This window comes from Oryx dammah, unplaced genomic scaffold (genome assembly GCF_014754425.2).
Source record: "Oryx dammah isolate SB20612 unplaced genomic scaffold, SCBI_Odam_1.1 HiC_scaffold_3, whole genome shotgun sequence".
NCBI lineage: Eukaryota > Metazoa > Chordata > Mammalia > Artiodactyla > Bovidae > Oryx > Oryx dammah.
Genome location: NW_024070187.1, coordinates 6612837 through 6632196, shown reverse-complemented (window position 1 = coordinate 6632196; position 19360 = coordinate 6612837). Strand labels below are relative to the sequence as shown.

At 44.5% G+C, this 19360-nt stretch overlaps 1 protein-coding gene across 3 annotated transcripts in view; it reads right to left on the bottom strand.

The window, feature by feature from the left end:
- Positions 1 to 18712, bottom strand: part of PRSS12 (serine protease 12) — an 83216-nt gene extending 64504 nt beyond the window's left edge. For all 3 annotated transcript variants that reach the window (XM_040237401.1, XM_040237399.1, XM_040237400.1), the window contains exon 1: positions 18192 to 18712. In XM_040237401.1, the coding sequence (XP_040093335.1) occupies positions 18192 to 18681 (490 nt within the window). In that variant the 5' untranslated portion in view covers positions 18682 to 18712. The remainder of the gene's footprint in view (positions 1 to 18191) is intronic.
- Positions 18713 to 19360: the final 648 nt, after the last annotated feature.

Below are 19360 nucleotides of genomic sequence, written 5' to 3'. Positions count from 1 at the left end.
CTTCTTTAATTCAGACCAAGCAAGAGGAAGCCCTGTCTAGCTCAGTGAAAATGTTAGGGGGAAACACCAACTGAAACCGCTCGCCCTGGCCAGGCACCACAGTAACCTTCTGCATGATTTATTTTATGACAGGAGGTCCTGGTAAAGAACATGAAACTAACAAGCCACCACCAACCAGAAGAATTTGGGAAAGCTCCAAAGGAGACACCAATCCCCATATCCTACCAACTTCCCAGAATCCTCCTCACTGGAATCCATCTTGACTGAGCAATGCCTGTACCAACAGGAAGGACCTGAGTCAGAATGATTGTCCAGAGACAACCGAGAAACTAATCTCATCACCACAGATCCCGAGGCTGTGAGCCACGGGGCAGAGCAGTTCTCCTAGATTCCCTTACATTACTGCTCTCCACCCAGGCACCCCTTCCCAATAAAATCTCTTGCTTTGTCAGCCCATGTGCCTCCTCAGACAATTCATTTCTCAGTGTCAGACAAGAGCCCACTCTTAAGAGGTCCCCCTTCCTGCACCAAAAAGTGTGAACTATAGAATATTTTTAAAGAAATATGTCCAAAGAGTTTAACTGAACTTTAATGATTTTTTATAATCACAAAATGTCTTTTATAGAGACCCACATAATACTTAATATCATGCACAGTAAAAACATCTTTTGATTTTTTCCAAATGAAAAAATTCATTTGTTCACCTCAAACACATGTTATTTGAAATGATATTTAATCTGAAAGTGAAAGTCGCTCAGTCATGTCTGACTCTTCGTGGCCCCATGACTATACAGTCCATGGAATTCTCCAGGCCAGAATACTGGAGTGGGTAGCTGTCTACTTCTCCACGGGGATCATCCCAACCCAGGGATCGAACCCAGGTCTCCCACATTGCGGGCAGATTCTTTACCAGCTGAGCCGCCGGGGAAACCGTTTAATCTATTACCTGTTTATTAATTCACCACCACCACAAATACCACCATCAAATTATTCATGTCAAAGGGGTTGGACAAAAGTTCTAGTAATGAAAACAAACTGGAAATCCACTTATGCATGTTAAATAATCACAATGAAATGAAAAATATTGCCCAAATCACTAAAAACGCTTTCAAAGAAAAAATGATGCAGGCATATTATCTAAATGATTAAGGCATCTACAAATGAGGAGGAGAAAACTCTGCATAATATGTAATTGTTACCATAACATCATCATAACAAAAATGATGGCACTGGGAATAATTTCCAGGTCAACTATCAGTTCTATCTACCATCCTTCACATGCGCCAAACACACTCTGAAAACCTGGGTTTGTTTATCTGTATTTGCTATATGGCAAGAAATGTGGAGTGCTCATCCAATTTTCCTTTAACAAATGGATACAAATGCTTGCAATTCTGGAAAGGCAGTTTGCATGTCAATGACTAACAAATTCCCTGGCAGAAACCATTCTCAACACCAACATCCCCAAAGCACACACCTGCCTAGCAGTGCCCCTCCACATAGTTTATCTTTTCCTTATGCCATAAAGATTTCCAAAATATCTGAGTAATCATCTGCCTTGAACTCAGTATTTCTTACTGGTATGTAATTCCATGAAGTTTATACTTCCAATAATTTTTTGAAAGAACTTTAAAAAAATATATCAGCATGATAATATGCCTAAGATAATAAAAGCATGAACACACAATTCATACTACACACATTTAAGACAGGCAGTAGTTTTTGTTTGGTTTTGGTTTTACTTCGTTCTTGCTTCACTTAGCTCTCTTAGAATGCTGAAGACGGTCGAACTATAATTGGTTTCCTTTAATTTATGGATGCACCCCACTCCAGTACTCTTGCCTGGAAAATCCCATGGACAGAGGAACCTGGTAGGCTGCAGTCCATGGAGTCTCTAACAGCCAGACATGACTGAGCGACTTCCCTTTCACGTTTCACTTTCATGCACTGGAGAAGGAAATGGCAACCCACTCCAGTGCTTTTGCTTGGAGAATCCCAGGGACGGGGGAGCCTCGTGGGCTGCCGTCTGCACAGTCGGACATGACTGAAGTGACTTAGCAGCAGCAGCAGCAATTTATGGATGCGAAAGCTATGGAGCCAATCAACTGAGCAGTTGCAGAGCCATGACAAACTGCCTCCCTCCCTTGCTACCAGTCCCTTACCTCCGAACCTGAGCAAAGACTTGGTATGCAATAAGCACCTTTCAATAGTTCAGGTACCACTTTATGCAGTCTGCCATGTTGGCATTCACCAGCATGTGAAATCTTACAACAAATCTACCAAACACTACATGGCAATAAACTAGCCAGGCAGATCCACAACACAGTCTTAAGAGTTTCTCTACACTACACAACACGAGAGAAGTGGCTTTCTGGGGATCTATATTTGAGGCTAATCCTCCAGTGGAGGCTGATTTGTCCCATGGGCTGTACAAATTTCTAGGACTATATATTTGCACAAATTTATAGGTACGCAATTATAATAGGAAATACCCTTAGCTCAATGGGAAAAAAAAAAAAAAAAAGAGAAAGGCAATCCACAAAGCCCAGAGCCTGGTAAACTCATTTCTATTACTGTCTTACTAACAATAAAATTCTTCAGACAAGTTCTAAACCAAATTCTTTGGTAAATATTGCTCCACTGTCAACAGCCTCTTATTACCAAAAACTGATGTCTTCCTTGGTCCATATTTTCCTACTTCCGCCCAGCACTTTGCGATGTTCTTCATAGTCTCAGCTCATGTCTCTCAGCAACACCAAGGTGAATCCAGGGTTGCATGGTCTTAAAGTCTCTCATGTGCCAATTTGATGGAAAACATTCTATTCTAAGCCGGGCAGCTGCGATCGGTACACTAAGCATGGGCGGCTGCAACCGGCGCACTAAGCAAGACCGAGAGGAGCTACCCCACGTCCGAGGTCAGGGGCAGAAGCCAGGAGGACCCCATGCCAGAAGGGCGGTGGCCAAGAGGAGTTACCCCACGTCCGAGGTCAGGGGCAGCGGCAGAGAGTGCCAGGCTGCGACAGCGCAGGAACGGCCAAGAGGAGCCACCCCGCATCCAAGGTCGGGGCGGCGGCTGGGAGGAGCCCCCCACATCCAAGGAGCGGTGGCTTCACGGGCACAGGAGGGCCTAGAGGAGCTATCCCATGTTGAAGGTCAGGAAGGGCGGTGGTGAGGAGATATCCTTCGTCCAAGGTAAGGAGCAGCATCTGTGCTTGGCTGGAGCAGCCGTGAAGAGATACCCCATGCCCAAGGTAAGAGAAACCCAAGTAAGATGGTAAGTGTTGCAAGAGGGCATCAGAGGGCAGACACTCTGAAACCATACTCACAGAAAACTAGTCAATCTAATCACACTAGGACCACAGCCTTGTCTAACTCAATGAAACTAAGGCATGCCCACGGGCCAACCCAAGACAGGTGGGTCATGGTGGAAAGGTCTGACAGAATGTGGTCCACTGGAGAAGGGAATGGCAAACCACTTCAGTATTCTTGCCTTGAGAACCCATGAACAGTATGAAAAGGCAAAATGATAGGATACTGAAAGAGGAACTCCCCAGGTCAGTAGGTGCCCAATATGCTACTGGAGGTCAGTGGAGAAACAACTCCAGAAAGAATGAAGGGATGGAGCCAAAGCTATATCAATACCCAGCTGTGGATGTGACTGGTGATAGAAGCAAGGTCCCATGATGTAAAGAGCAATATTTCATAGGAACCTGGAATGTCAGGTCCATGAATCAAGGCAAATTGGAAGTGGTCAAACAGGAGATGGCAAGAGTGAACATCGACATTCTAGGAATCAGCGAACTAAAATGGACTGGAATGGGTGAATCTGACTCAGATGACCATTATATCTACTGAAGGCAGTAATCCCTCAGAAGAAATGGAGTAGCCATTATGGTCAACAACAGAGTCCAAAATGCAATACCTGGATCCAATCTCAAAAACAACAGAAAGGCAAATCGTTTCCAAGGCAAATCATTCAATATCACGGTAATCCAAGTCTATGCCCCAACCAGTAACACTGAAGAAGCTGAAGTTGAACGGTTCTATGAAGACCTACAAGACCTTTTAGAACTAACACCCAAACAAGATGTCCTTTTCATTATAGGGGACTGGAAAGCAAAAGTAGGAAGTCAAGAAACACCTGGAGTAACAGGCAAATTTGGCCTTGGAATGCGGAATGAAGCAGGGCAAAGACTAAGAGACTTTTGCCAAGAAAATGCACTGGTCATAGCAAACACCCTCTTCCAACACCACAGGAGAAGACTCTACACATGGACATCTCCAGATGGTCAACAGCAAAATCAGATTGATTATATTCTTTGCAGCCAAAGATGGAGAAGCTCTAAACAGTCAACAAAAACAAGACCAGGAGCTGACTGTGGCTCAGATCATGAACTCCTTATTACCAAATTCAGACTCAAATTGAAGAAAGTAAGGATAACCACTAGACCATTCAGGTATGACCTAAATCAAATCCCTTATGATTATACAGTGGAAGTGAGAAATAGATTTAAGGGCCTAGATCTGATAGATAGAGTGCCTGATGAACTATGGAATGAGGTCCGTGACATTGTACAGGAGACAGGGATCAAGACCATCCCCATGGAAAAGAAATGCAAAGAAGTAAAATGGCTATCTGAGGAGGCCTTACAAATAGCTGTGAAAAGAAGAGAAGCAAAAAGCAAAGGAGAAAAGAAAAGATATAAGCATCTGAATGCAGAGTTTCAAAGAATAGCAAGGAGAGATAAGAAAGCCTTCTTCAGCGATCAATGCAAAGAAATAGAGGAAAACAACAGAATGGGAAAGACTAGAGATCTCTTCAAGAAAACTACAGATACCAAGGGAACTTTTCATGCAAAGATGGGCTCGATAAAGGACAGAAATGGTATGGACCTAACAGAAGCAGAAGATATTAAGAAGAGGTGGCAAGAATACACAGAAGAATTGTACAAAAAAGATCTTCACGACCTGGATAATCACGATGGTGTGATCACTCATCTAGAGGCAGACATTCTGGAATGTGAACTCAAGTGGGCCTTAGAAAGCATCACTACGAACAAAGCTAGTGGAGGTGATGGAATTCCAGTTGAGCTGTTTCAAATCCTGAAAGACGATGCTGTGAAAGTGCTGCACTCAATATGCCAGCACATTTGGAAAACTCAGCAGTGGCCACAGGCCTGGAAAAGGTCAGTTTTCATTCCAATCCCAAAGAAAGCCAATGCCAAAGAATGCTCAAACTACCGCACAGTTGCACTCATCTCACATGCTAGTAAAGCAATGCTCAAAATTCTCCAAGCCAGGCTTCAGCAATACGTGAACCGTGAACTTCCTGATGTTCAAGCTGGTTTTAGAAAAGGCAGAGGAACCAGAGATCAAATCGCCAACATCCACTGGATTTTGGAAAAAGCAAGAGAGTTCCAGAAAAACATCTATTTCTGCTTTATTGACTGTGCCAAAGCCTTTGACTGTGTGGATCACAGGAAACTGTGGAAAATTCTGAAAGAGACGGGAATACCAGACCACCTGACCTGCCTCTTGAGAAAACCTGTATGCAGGTCAGGAAGCAACAGTTAGAATTGGACATGGAACAACAGACTGGTTTCAAATAGGAAAAAGAGTACGTCAAGGCTGTATATTGTCACCCTGCTTATTTGACTTCTATGCAGAGTACATCATGAGAAATGCTGGACTTGAAGAAGCACAAGCTGGAATCAAGATTGCCAGGAGAAATATCAATAACCTTTGATATGCAGATGACACCACCCTTATGGCAGAAAGTGACGAGGAACTAAAAAGCCTCTTGATGAAAGTGAAAGTGGAGAGTGAAAAAGTTGGCTTAAAGCTCAACATTCAGAAAATGAAGATCATGGCATCTGGTCTCATCACTCCATGGGAAATAGATGGGGAAACAGTGGAAACAGTGTCAGACTTTTTTGGGGGGGCTCCAAAATCACTGAAGATGGTGTCTGCAGCCATGAAATTAAAAGATGCTTACTCCTTGGAAGAAAAGTTATGACCAACCTAGATAGCATATTCAAAAGCAGAGATATTACTTTGCCGACTAAGGTCCATCTAGTCAAGGCTATGGTTTTTCCAGTGGTCATGTATGGATGTGAGAGTTGGACTGGGAAGAAGGCTGAGCACCGAAGAATTGATGCTTTTGAACTGTGGTGTTGGAGAAGACTCTTGAGAGTCCCTTGGACTGCAAGGAGATCCAACCAATCCATTCTGAAGGAGATCAGCCCTGGGATTTCTTTGGAAGGAATGATGCTAAAGCTGAAACTGCAGTACTCTGGCCACCTCATGCGAAGAGTTGACTCATTGGAAAAGACTCTGATGCTGGGAGGGATTGGAGGCAGAAGAAGAAGGGGACGAGAGAGGATGAGATGGCTGGATGGCATCACTGACTTGATGGACGTGAGTCTGAGTGAACTCCAGGAGTTGGTGATGGACAGGGAGGTCTGGCGTGCTGCAATTCATGGGGTCGCAAAGAGTCGGACATGACTGAACGACTGAACTGAACTGATTCAATTCTAAATATTCCTATTTTTTAAAAGTGTTAACAACAGTAATCTAAAATTTGAAGTCTCAGAGGTTTTAGATCAACTATAGTAGTCATTACTAATTTACAGACTAAACCAGTAATAGAAAAAAGTCTGGAACTATAAAGCTATGCATGATGGCATGTCATAGAGAGGAGCCCCTAGAGTTCATAAAAAGAATTATTGCAAAAAACTAATAAAACTGTCAGTTGTACCAGCCTCTTGGTATTAACAACTACCTAAAGGCAAAATGTGCCAATACACAACAATGGTCAGAATTATTACCTTAATTCCCTGCCAAAAAATTTGAACTTGGGGTACAATGGGGTGGGAGGTAGGAGGGAGGTTCAACAGAGAAGGGACATACATATACCTATGGCTGATTCGTGTTGATGTAGGGCAGAAACCAACACAATATTGTAAAGCAATTATCCTCCAATTGAAAATGAATACACTTTTTAAAAATGTTGAAATCACTGTCATTTTAGTTTACTACTATTTTTTATTATGTAAACATATATCCAGTTATATAAAGGAAAAGGAACCTAAAAGATTTTTGTTATAGAAATTGGCTTTATGGATAACTTAGCTAAAAAATAAAAATAGAGATTCCTAAAACAAAGAGACATTCCAGAGGGTTTCTCCTCTGCCATGTTATCAGTCTCACTCAATACAAGGTAGTCCAGAGAAAGAGAGCTAACTAGATTAAACTTCTCTTCACAAGTTTCATTGGTTCTCAAGGCTAGTGCAGTGGGCTCAATTCTTTCCCCTCAAAAGATGTTGAAGCACTGACCTCCAGTGACTGTGAATGTGTGAATTTATTTGGAAATAGGGTCTTTGCAGAGGATCAAGATAAATGAGGTCATTAGGGTGGGCTCCAGTCCAGTATGGCTATGATCTTATAAAAAGGAGAGATTTGGACATACACACATAGGGAGAATGCCATCCGGAGGTTGCAGTTACATTTTCACAAGCCAAGGAACTATCAGAAGCTAGGAGAGAGCCCTGGATCAGATCCTTCCCTAGTGTCTTGAGAGGAAGTATGGCTCTGCTGACACTGATCCTGCACTTTCAGTCCCCAGAACTGTGAAATAACAAGTTTCTTTGTTTAAGCCACTCGGTTTGTGGTACTCATTACAGCAGCTCTAGCGAACTAATAGACTCATTCTGGTATTATCCCTCCGTGGACAGCTGGCAAAATCTCCCTTCTCACTGTCCATATTTCAAGAAGACCTAAAAGAAATATCAGGAAAGGAACCAAACAGGTCAGTTATCTTTGCTCTCTAAATCCAGCTCATTCCAAAATTAGCCAGATGAAAAGGTATGCCTGTTTAGTTAACTCCTTAAGATATACAATAGCACTCACTCATGTGACAGAAAAAACAGCAAAAACCAAGATCCATCCCAGTAGTATTCTGAACAGAATTAAATATTTCTGAAATTGTAAAAATCACAGTTTGATAAATGAGTAATAGAAAATTAATGTTATCACCCAAACCCTTTCTCATCCATTACTGAACTTCACAGAGGCACAAAATAATTAATTTTAGTCAGCTCTATTGTTCTGGTGGAATCAGAAATTCATGCTGGTGACATCAATCTATTACTCAGATCTTTGACAAAAAGTATACTTAAAGCTGAAAGTGATGTAGAAACTTCAGTTTATGAACTATTAAACAAACAGAACAAAAGTCCATTACATATTGGACAATCACATATTTGACAATGAATTAAATATAATCTTATGCCTTCTACCAAAGGCAAAACTGGAAAAATATACTAAATGATCATTTTCGGTCTTAATTATAAAACACACACAAAAAAATCACATTGCCTAAAAACAAGTGAAAAGAGCAATAGTTAGTTGAATTTTTCAAGTACAGCTGGGGAGGCTACATTAATTTTTATGTTTTGTTTGTTTGTTTTCCTGCAGCTTATTAGATAGTATTCAGGTATTCTATTTTGTCAATGATTACACTTACCCATAACTGAAATCAGTTTGCTGCTGCTATGTCGCTTCAGTCGTGTCCGACTCTGTGCGACCCCATAGACAGCAGCCAACGAGGCTCCTCGGTCCCTGGGATTCTCCAGGCAAGAACACTGGAGTGGGTTGCCATTTCCTTCCCCAATGCATGAAAGTGAAAAGTGAAAGTGAAGTCGCTGAGCCATGTCCAACTCTTAGCGACCCCATGGACTGCAGCCCACCAGGCTCCTCCATCCATGGGATTTTCCCGGCTAGGGTACTGGAGTGAGGTGCCATTGCCTTCTCCGAAATCAGTTCAGCATTGTGAAATAATAGATTTTATTCAAATCATGCCATGGCAAAATGAAATCATCTTTTAACATAGGAAATTCAGTTCAGTTCAGTCTCTCAGTCATGTCCAACCCTTTGCGACCCCCATGAATCGCACCACGCCAGGCCTCCCTGTCAGCATCCCCTTAAAAATCCAACTATACTCGCCCCATTAGTCCACATCTATTATTCATATTAACTGTTCATCTATTATTTATGCAGATACCTTTTGTACTGAGAAAAATATGAACTTGTCAGGTTCAAAATGAAAGCATATCTTTTGAATAAGCAATTCTACCCATTTACATTGGGCTTACATAAATTTATAAGCCAATCTGGGAGATGGTGAAGAACAGGGAAGCCTGGAGTGCTGCAGTCCATGGGGTCCCAAAGAGTCAGACACGACTGAGTTACTGAACAGCACCACTACCAATTATTCATGTGTTTAAAACATTATATAATATTATGCAAAAGAAGATAATATATGCATTTAAATAACTTCAGCAGAAAATTTTACAAATTGTGTCTGAACTATCCACTGTTCAGTTCAGTAGCTCAGTCCACACTTCAACACGTGGTGAGGGTATTAACATTTTATTGTACAACTCTAAGTGATGAAATTAAACTACACTTAATAGTAAGTTTATCTGTCTCCCAGAGTACATATCACAGGAAAGGTAATAAAAAACCAGAGAGTGGGCTTCCTTAACCAGAGGACTTAGGTGATTTCTTATTCATCTTTGTAAGTTCTGTTCCTGGGCTTCTCTGGTGGCTCAGCAGTGAAGAATTCGCCTGCCCCTGCAGAAGCCATGGGTTCGATCCCTGGGTCGGGATGATCCCATGGAGAAAGAAATGGCAACCTACTCCAGTATTCTTGCCTGGAAAAATCCATGGACAGAGGAGCCTGGCGGGCTACAGTCCATGGGGCTGCAAGAGTCAGACACAACTTGTCGAAAAAACAACACCTACACCTTACAATAACAACAAGGAACAAAAATGAAGCAACTAATCTTAGGAAACATCTTGCTAAGAAATGCACAAAATAAACAGAAAAAGCACAGATGCTCCCAGACAGCTCAAAGACTGGCGGCGGCCGGATGCTGATATACTGAGTGCAGTTCCTGTAGAAGGCGCTTGGGGGCAGCACTCTCGCTGCTGAGCGGGGTGTGCGCCGCCTCTATAATGTTCAGTTGCTAAGTCTATTCAGCTCTGTGACTCCAGGGACAGCAGCAGGCCAGGCTCCTCTGTCCTCCACTATCTCCTTGAGTTTATAACAGCCCCCAGCGAAACAAATGCTGAAAGCACTTTTCAATTTTCACCATTTTTCATAAAAAGTGAAAATTGTCTCTGGATTTCTTTTGGTTAGCGAAAACAAGTACTGATGTAGGTCTTTCTTAAAAGTGAAGCCGCATGGCAACCCACTCCAGTATTCTTGCCTGGAGAATCCCATGGACAGAAGAGCCTGGTGAGCTACAGTCCACGGGGTCGCAAAGAGTCGGACATGACTGAGTGACTTCACTTCAGATTAGTGGTTAGAGAAGGGGCCTCCTTATTCCCATTTTCATGATGACCTAGTTTCTACTTAATTGACCTAATAAAGTCATAAACTTATAATGACATGAATTATAGTAAACAATAGAAACCACCCACTTTTGTATTATACTATCAAATAGAAAACAATGATGAGATAGAAAAATCTAAATTTTAAATGGCTTAGGAAATATTCAGATTATCTTTAAATTTCTAAATTTCATCTAGTTTCTAAAACAGAAAATTATAGGTGAAAATTATAGGTGACTCATACATCCCTTACTGTATTTCAAAGTCTCAAGTTTCCTTTTAATATATGTATTTATTTTTGTTAAAGCAGCTATTTTGCAACCTGTGACTTTGGAGATACACCCATAAAACTAACATGGCATCAGGGTTATTGAATCAGCTTTGGGTCCCAGAAGTTGCTTCAGATGTGCACGTTGTCAATTTTATTGTATCTATAGAATATAATTTTTGTTTTAAACTGTAGTTTTCTCAGAAATACTTTTCAAAGAGTGAAAAATTCCAGGATAACTGCTTCTGTGTCAATTACAGTTGACACATAACTGCACAAATGAACAATGTACACTGTTAGTTGTACATTAACTTACATGTACGACTTTCGGCATCTGTGTTCACAAATGCATGTTTTTGCAAATCACCATTATTTATAAGTGACAATAATTGAGGTTAAGGTTACAAAGAAACCTGCATTTGTAGTCCAGAGTTTTAAGTGGTCCATAATACAATGTACGGAAATGTGAAAGACAATTTTGTATATTTGTTTGTTACTAACTCAGATCATTAAAATGAAAACAATTTTTTAAACAAACAAAAAAAAGCGAAGCCGCATAAAGCAAACTTTCAAAAAGTGGGGGATACCAGTATAAGGACTGTATGGTCAGGCCATCCCAGATGGAGTCCCCTTGCTCTCAGCACAACCCTCTGCTCCATCAGTCCCTGCGTTACCTACACCCTACTCATGTAACTGACCTTCTCTCTTAATCACAGAGCCTAAGCAGTAAACACCTACATACCTGCCCCAACTCCAGCTAGGGACTGTGTGGACTCTTAGAGCAGAGCATCTCCACTGTGACAGCTTGTCAAAGGGGTGGTGAGAGGTGTGCTCCTCTGCTGGCTTCCCTGGTAACCAGGGAGCCAACCTGACAAGTCAATTCCCTCTATAACTGGTAACCTCCCTCTCCACCTCCCAGCCCCAACTCTCACCCCTATTCCTCCTGCCTCGCACCCCCTATACACACACTCACACACACACACACACACACACAGCAAAGCCTACCGCCACGTCCCACCCACCGCCTGCCACACCTGGTGAGATGCTGCTTCAGGAGCTGGCTGCAGACATGTAAGGTCCCCGCATCCATCAAACCATGGATGTAGGAGGCTGGGCAGGTACCAGGGCTTGCAAGTTTGTGGTGTGCAGCCCAACAGGACAAACCTCAATCACGCTTTTTGACAGACTCTGTTGGTTCTCTTGAATAACTACCTGCTTCTCCCTCCCCGTGTGTTCAGAGGTCAATCCTGATTAATATCGGCAACGCATGGTAACTGCATTTTCCTTCCCAGCGAGTGCCAGGAAGGTCTGACCAGTGAAATACAGGAGGAAATCCGTGCAGGAGTTCTGGGAAGGTCTCCTTGCTCTTTCAACGGGACATACATGAAGAGGGCGCCCTACCTTGCTTCTTCAAGTTATTCTATCCCAACATGCAATCTGGAATAACCATTAGTCTAAGGGTAAAAGCCACACTTTGAAAATAATAGAATCAAGAGTAGCAGAGAGACAGAGATGTACTATGTTGGAGCCCGACTACTTGTAACATGAACAACAAACCTCCTTATTTCTTCAGTCATTTTGAATTGGGTTTTCTATTCTTTGCCGCCAAAATTACAGGAACTGATCAAAGCCACACTCATATCCGAGTTCATAATCATCATCTGTTTCTCTCCCAAATTTCCACAGCCATCTTTATTTTCAGTTAGTAAAAACGTATATACATTTTGTGTCAATCTTTTCCCTTCAACCTTATCATGAGCATTTTTCCATCTTCTATAGACAATCTTCGCAATTATCACTTAGGAGCTGCACCGCACACCGACTCTTTGCGATCCTATGGACTGCAGCCCGCCAGGCTCCTCTGTCCATGGGATTCTCCAGGCAAGAATACTGGAGTGGGTTGCCATGCCCTGCTCAGGGGATCTTCCTGACCCAGGGATTGAACCCACGTCTACGTCCCCTGCATCGGCAGGTGGGTTCTTTACCACTAGTGCCTCCTGGGAAGCCCTTAGGACCTGCACAGTTCAGATCAGTCCAGTTGCTCAGTCGTGTCCGACTCTTTGCAACCCCATGAATCGCAGCACGCCAGGCCTCCCTGTCCATCACCAACTCCCGGAGTTCACTCAGACTCACGTCCATCAAGTCCGTGATGCCATCCAGCCATCTCATCCTCTGTCGTCCCCTTCTCCTCCTGCCCCCAATCCCTCCCAGCATCAGGGTCTTTTCCAAAGAGTCAACTCTTCGCCTGAGGTAGCCAAAGTACTGGAGTTTCAGCTTGAGCATCATTCCTTCCAAAGAAATCCCAGGGCTGATCTCCTTCAGAATGGACTGGTTGGATCTCCTTGCAGTCCAAGGGACTCTCAAGAGTCTTCTCCAACACCACAGTTCAAAAGCATCAATTCTTCGGCGCTCAGCTTTCTTCACAGTCCAATTCTCACATCCATACATGACCACAGGAAAAACCATAGCCTTGACTAGACGGACCTTAGTCGGCAAAGTAATGTCTCTGGTTTTGAATATGCTATCTAGGTTGCTCATAACTTTTCTTCCAAGAAGGGATCTCTGAGTAATACATTATTGCTGCACATTTAGGTCTGCCTTCACAGTTATAAAACCAATTACTTTTACAAAGGTTACATTCACACACATACTGCATAAATATAAATATATATGCTTCATAAATATATTCATATTTATATATGAATAAATATATATTTCATATATATGTAGTAAGAGAGTGTGTGTATGTCTATCTGTGTACAGTGTGTGTCCAGGATAATCACTCATAAAAGGCAATAGTAACTGAACATCTAATTTCTTCTTAAAATCTTTTTTCACATTAGTAAAGAGTCTGATAATGCCTCCAAATCAAAGTATTTTATACCTGCCTTAGCCTGTAAAGAAAATTGAGCTCAATATCTAAAATCCAGCCAGGAAATGTATCAAATCTGTTATTGCTAATAAATGGTTTTAGCACCTGCTACATAGAATCAAGATGCAGCATTAAAAAATTTTTAAAGGGACAGCTTTCAGCCAACTTTTTAATTAACCTTCACTTCAAACACCATTTGGACTCCAAAGAGTACAGCCTGTAAACAACATCATTTATCCCACAAGTCCACTATCTCTATTTAAATCAGATTTGGGCGAACAGATTAGCAGGACATGACAAAAAGTCAGATCTGTGAATCATTCCTTCTGGTAAAATCTCAGTTATTAGGGCACTATTGTTTCTTATATCTATTTTACCCGTCAGTCACTTAAGGTTGAGTTCCACTCAGCTGCTTGTAACAAAGAGAAGTTCCCAGCACAGTGCAAGCAAGTTGCCCCACCTGCCAGGGCCAACCTGAGACTAGAAAAGGGATTTCTCTTTCTAGTCAGGAAGTCACAAATTACTGGGGCTTCCCAGGTAGCACAGTGGTAAAGACTCTGACTGCCAATGCAGGTGACACAAGAAATGGAAGTTCGATCTAGACGATTCCTTGGAGGAAGAAATGGCAACCCGCTACAAGTATTTGTGCCTGAAAAATTCCATGGACAGAGGAGCCTGGTGGGCTACAGTCCCTGGGGTCGCCGAGAGACAGACACAACTGAACACATTACTGGAGGTCATCAGTTGCCTGTTAACTCTTCCTGTAGAAATGTAAAAACTAATCTGGCTCACATTCAGTTAATATATCATATTCTGGTGAACTAAGTTGGTACTATCCCACAATGGTCAAATAAAAAGTGTGATACCATGTTCTAAAACCACACAAAAAGTTACCATAGGCCTGCCATATGTGCATGTATGCTAAACTGTTTCTCCTTGCCATCCTACAGTCTGTAGCCAGCCAGGCTCCGCTGTCCATGGGATTCTCCAGGCAAGAATACAGCAGTGGGTTGCCATGTCCTTCTCCAAGGACATCCTGACCCAGGGATCGAACCTGCATCTCTTACGTCTCCTGCATTGGCAGGAGGTTTCTTTACCATTAGTACCACCCAAATCTAGCAGGATTAAGTCACAGAATGGCAGATTCAGCTGACCTGACCACCCACCGCTACACAGCTTAGGTGGGTTCTGACACCCTCCCCTGGTTTTCCCTGACCGAGGCAATGAGTTTTCAGTTTCCAAATGACCTTGACTGCTCATTAGAAACCCACATTCCTCAGCCAGATTCCTGAGATTACTTAAACAGGGTCTCAAGGCTAGAGCCCAGGTATCTGCATTTTAATAAGCCCATCCCCCCTCTTCCCGTGCCACAATTCTAATACTTATTATAAGAAATAACTCCCGGGGCTGATTTAGGGTATTCCAATCCCCCAATGATTCTTTTATCACTAATTTGCAAGTTTCACACACCCAGGGCCCAGGCATCATCTTCCTTGTTCTCAGACATTTGAGCCAGTGGAGTATCCACGCCCTGCCCCGCTCACCTGCGATCCCCCTGCCACCCCTGCAATTAGGTTTCAACCAACTTTCCACCTTGGAGGCACCAACTTCCTCATTTCTCTCCACGCAACCAGGGACACGAAAATCTGGCCTCCAGTGTATTTTTCAAAGGAGGGATTCCGTTACAATTAATCTTTCCTTTTGTTCAAGCTGTTTTTTGTTTAAAAAAAAAGAGGGAGAGAGAGAGAACGAAAACGCTGTATATTTTCAAGTCATAAGAGACTGGAAATCAAGTGCATTGAGCCAAACATAGTTTCCTTTCTCTCTCCTTTTAAACGGGTCTTTAAGCTAATAGAATCATTAGACTTTTCTACAGGCTGCCCAGGTGGCTCACTGGTAAAGAATACACCGGCAATGCAGGGGACACAGGAAATTTGAGTTCATTCCCTGGGTGGGGAAGATCCCCTGGAGAAGGAAATGGCAACCCACTCCAGCCAGTGTTCTCGCCTGGAGAATCCCATGGACAGAGGAGCCTGGCGGGCTACAGTCCATGAGGTCACAAAGAGTGGGACCCAACTGAGCAACCGAGCACACAGACTTTCTACATGTTTATATAATTAAAGAGGAAAATGAGCCGTGGAGTGAAATGTGCACTGTCTTATAATGTTCCTCTGAGAATTAAATGAGAAAACTGATACATAAAATGCTTAGCTCAGCATCCAACACAGACTGAATCCTCAATAAATCCTACCTGTTACTATCAGGCTGGGCTCTTCTGGTAGGTGCTCAGTGCGAGGAAAGTCCTTTGAATAGATCTATCCTAAAACTGCCTTCCTCCAGATAAGGAAACCAAAGCTCTGGGGGTTAAGAGTCCTACTCAATACTGTATAGCTACTGGCTGAGCCAAAGTGGACACCAGTGTTTTCCAGAGCACAATTCCATATTCTTTTCACCACACCATGATAGCTTTGTTTACACTCCGAAGTGAAATGGAGAACCAAGAAACCCATAGTTTCAGAACATGTCAGTCATTTTAAGGCATGACTATGCCCAATCAGAAAGTGAGAGGTAAATGGCACACTGAGCCTGTGAGAGTAATCAAGTTATTACATAGCCAGCAGATTGTTTTCCTGTTTCTTTTTTTGTGGGGGGAGTGTATTTATCTCCCATCTTGGGGGGCTTCTCTTGTTTCTCTGTGTTCAGTCACTTTATTTCAGGAAGTACACACTATTATGCAGTGCTTAGAGTTTTGTCTCTCGGAGAAGACAATAGCACCCCACTCCAGTACTCTAGCCTGGAAAATCCCATGGACGGAGGAGCCTGGTGGGCTGCAGTCCATGGGGTCGCTACTAGTCGGACACAACTGAGTGACTTCACTTTGACTTTTCACTTTCATGCATTGGAGAAGGAAATGGCAACCCACTCCAGTGTTCTTGCCTGGAGAATCCCAAGGACGGGGGAGCCTGGTGGGCCACCATCTACGGGGTCACACAGAGTCAGACACAACTGAAGCAACTTAGCAGCAGCAGCAGTAGCAGCAGCAGAGTTTTGTCTGGTGAGAATTAGCTATCAATATAAAGGTATCCCAAAAAGTCTGTACTGATGTTAGGTTTAAATTTCTTTTCAACACAAGAGGGTGGGGAGAATGAACTGCCAAGCTATTCCGAATGTAAAATTTTAAAAATTATATGTTAAACAGAGAACAATAGATCACTACAGTGTTTTAACTTTGAATTCCACTTATTTATACATATATATGTATATACAACAAGAAATATGAAATATAATAATACAAAAATGAACAAAGTGTCAGTGTTTGCTAACCATGAGCTTTTACTACAAATAGTTTCATAGCAAAGAGTGAAACAGCACTAGGGCTCTCTGCTTGATATCACCTCAATTTTTTTATAGCTACATTGGCATTCTGTCTGTGTAAGAAGTATAGGGATGACTTCGTCCTCTAGGATGAAGGATAATGGATCTTAACCTTCCTATCACTTCCCTTTAACTCAATGCACTAATGCAACTGAAGGCACAGATAAATAAAAATTTCTGAAGGGAAAGAATGGCCCGGTGAAAGTTTAACCTCCGAATCACCAAAAGGTACAAAGTACAATATATCTCAGAATTACAATTAATGAAGCCCCTGCCACAGAGCTTGGATGGAGAGTTGCCAAAAAAAAAAATTTTTTTTTAAGGAAAATCCAACTTTGAAAAACTATAGTTTTTTTTTTTTTTTCCACAACTATTAAAGAAAAAAAGCCCTAATAACAGTAAACAAAACGCCATCAATTCAAAACAAAGTACTGTTCAAAGGCAGATGATTCACTTACATTAAATCTATTAATGTGATCTCTTACATTAATTAATGTGAAACATCTTACCAACTTTATCTCTTTACCAACTAATTTCGGTTTTCTACAAATAACGTATACAGCTGAATACTGGCATTCTTGAAAACAGCCCTTGACCATTATATCAAGTTGCTTCTTCCCTAGAATAGTTACTATTCCTATCTTTTCCCTTTCTTTCTTCTTCACTCACTGATATTTACCACGCTGTGCCCCAGAACATTAACATCATTTGACAAGTCGCATTTTGGCCCAGAAAGTTTGCAAAAACTTTTTCAAATACATGTCAACTGCGGGCAGAAATTGGGGGCGGGGGGTGGTGATTGATTGTCATATTAGATTTAATATTTCCCTTTCCAAAACAGGTAATTAAAAACTACTTCTCTTTTGCTTTGCCACTTCCACTTAAATACGGTACCATTCTCAAGGCAAAGCTGATGCAGAAAACACACATCCACGCCACGGGCGCGCGAGCGCACACACCCCCCCCCGCCCCCGCCCCCAACACACATCTCAGTGGCCGGAGACAAGCCCGCAGCCGGGAGCCACGCCCTCGCCCAGGAGCCCGAGAGTGCAGCACCCTGCAGAGAGACTGTCACCCCAGGTAACCGCACACAAAGCGCGCCTCGCTAGTTCAAAGTTACGGTGCCAAGGCACTCGGACGCTAAGTCCGTGGCCGTCCACCTTCACACAGAGCGAGGCAAACCCAACCCCACCCGCTCTCACTTTCTCCTCCAGGAGCACCTAAGCCACCCGGCCGGGCTCGCCAGCGGTCCGCGGGCGCCGCCGCCCCGCGGCCACTCACCGCGTCTGCAGTCGCAGTAGCCCCAGTCCACCTTGCCGCCGGCGTCCCCGAAGAAGCACCAGGGTCTGCCCGCGCCGTCCGGGCTCCGGCAAAAGTTGTGGCGCTGCCCTCGCAGTTGCGCCCAGCCCGCCGGGGGCGACCGCGCGAGGCACGGCGGCACGTCTGCCCAGCGCAGACAAGGCGCGCCGGAGTCCGTCACGTTGGCCCCGGGCGCGCCGGCGGGGCAGTCCCCGGGAGGCGGCCGGCGCGTGCGGAGGCCGTGCGCGCGCGAGGCGCGGAGCGCCGGCGGCGGGTGCGGGGTGCGCGGGAGCGGGGGCGGCGGTGTCCTCTGTGGCCGCCGCTGGGTGGTAAGGTAATAAGGGTCCCGGGGACCCCGAGAGGGCGCCTGGTGATGGCGGTGGTGGAGGGGATAACCGAGGACCGAATCAAAGCTGAGCACGCCGGGGAGCGCCCCGAGAATCAGAGCCACCGCGAAGTGGGGGAGTGTCATGGTGCCGGAGCCGCGGCGTCTGCTCCATGCTCCCCGGCTCCGCCGCTTCTGAAGGGGAGGCGGGGGCGGCGCTGCGCGTCCCCGGAGCCCCCGCGCCTGCCCCCTCCCGCCCTCCCGCGCGCGGACCGCCTCCCGCCGCGGGGCCGGCGGCCGCGCCCCTGCTCGCCGCGCTCGGGAGCGGTCCCGGGCGGGGAAGGCGTGCGCTCCGCGGAGCCCTGGCTCGTGGAGAGGACCCGCCGAGAGAAGGCGCGGACCCGGGCACTCTGCCCCCTGGCGGCGGGCACAGGCGCGCAGTCTCGCCCCGGAGCCGCCTGTCCTTGCCCCGGCTCCTGCTGTCCGCGCGCTCGGGCGGCCTCGGAGTGCCCGAGCCAAATCCGAGGGTGCCAACGCGGGAGACGGTCTTGGCTGCTCCTTGCCAGCAGGCGACACCCCCACAGCCGCTCCGTCTGGCGGCTGCCAAACCTGCCGCCAGCCCCTGCAGCCCACCTCTCCTCCACCCCCTTGCCGCGCCTCACTTCCTATGTTTTGAAATATTTACAAGTGTGCATGGGTTTAGTCCCTTGATAAGTCCCGGGGTAAAAGTTATCAAAGCCCACTTGGAATGCTGAAGCCGTTTTCCTGAGCTGTGATCTCCTCAAGGACAAGACCACGTTTCGTTTCCCTTTGTATCCCAGTGCTT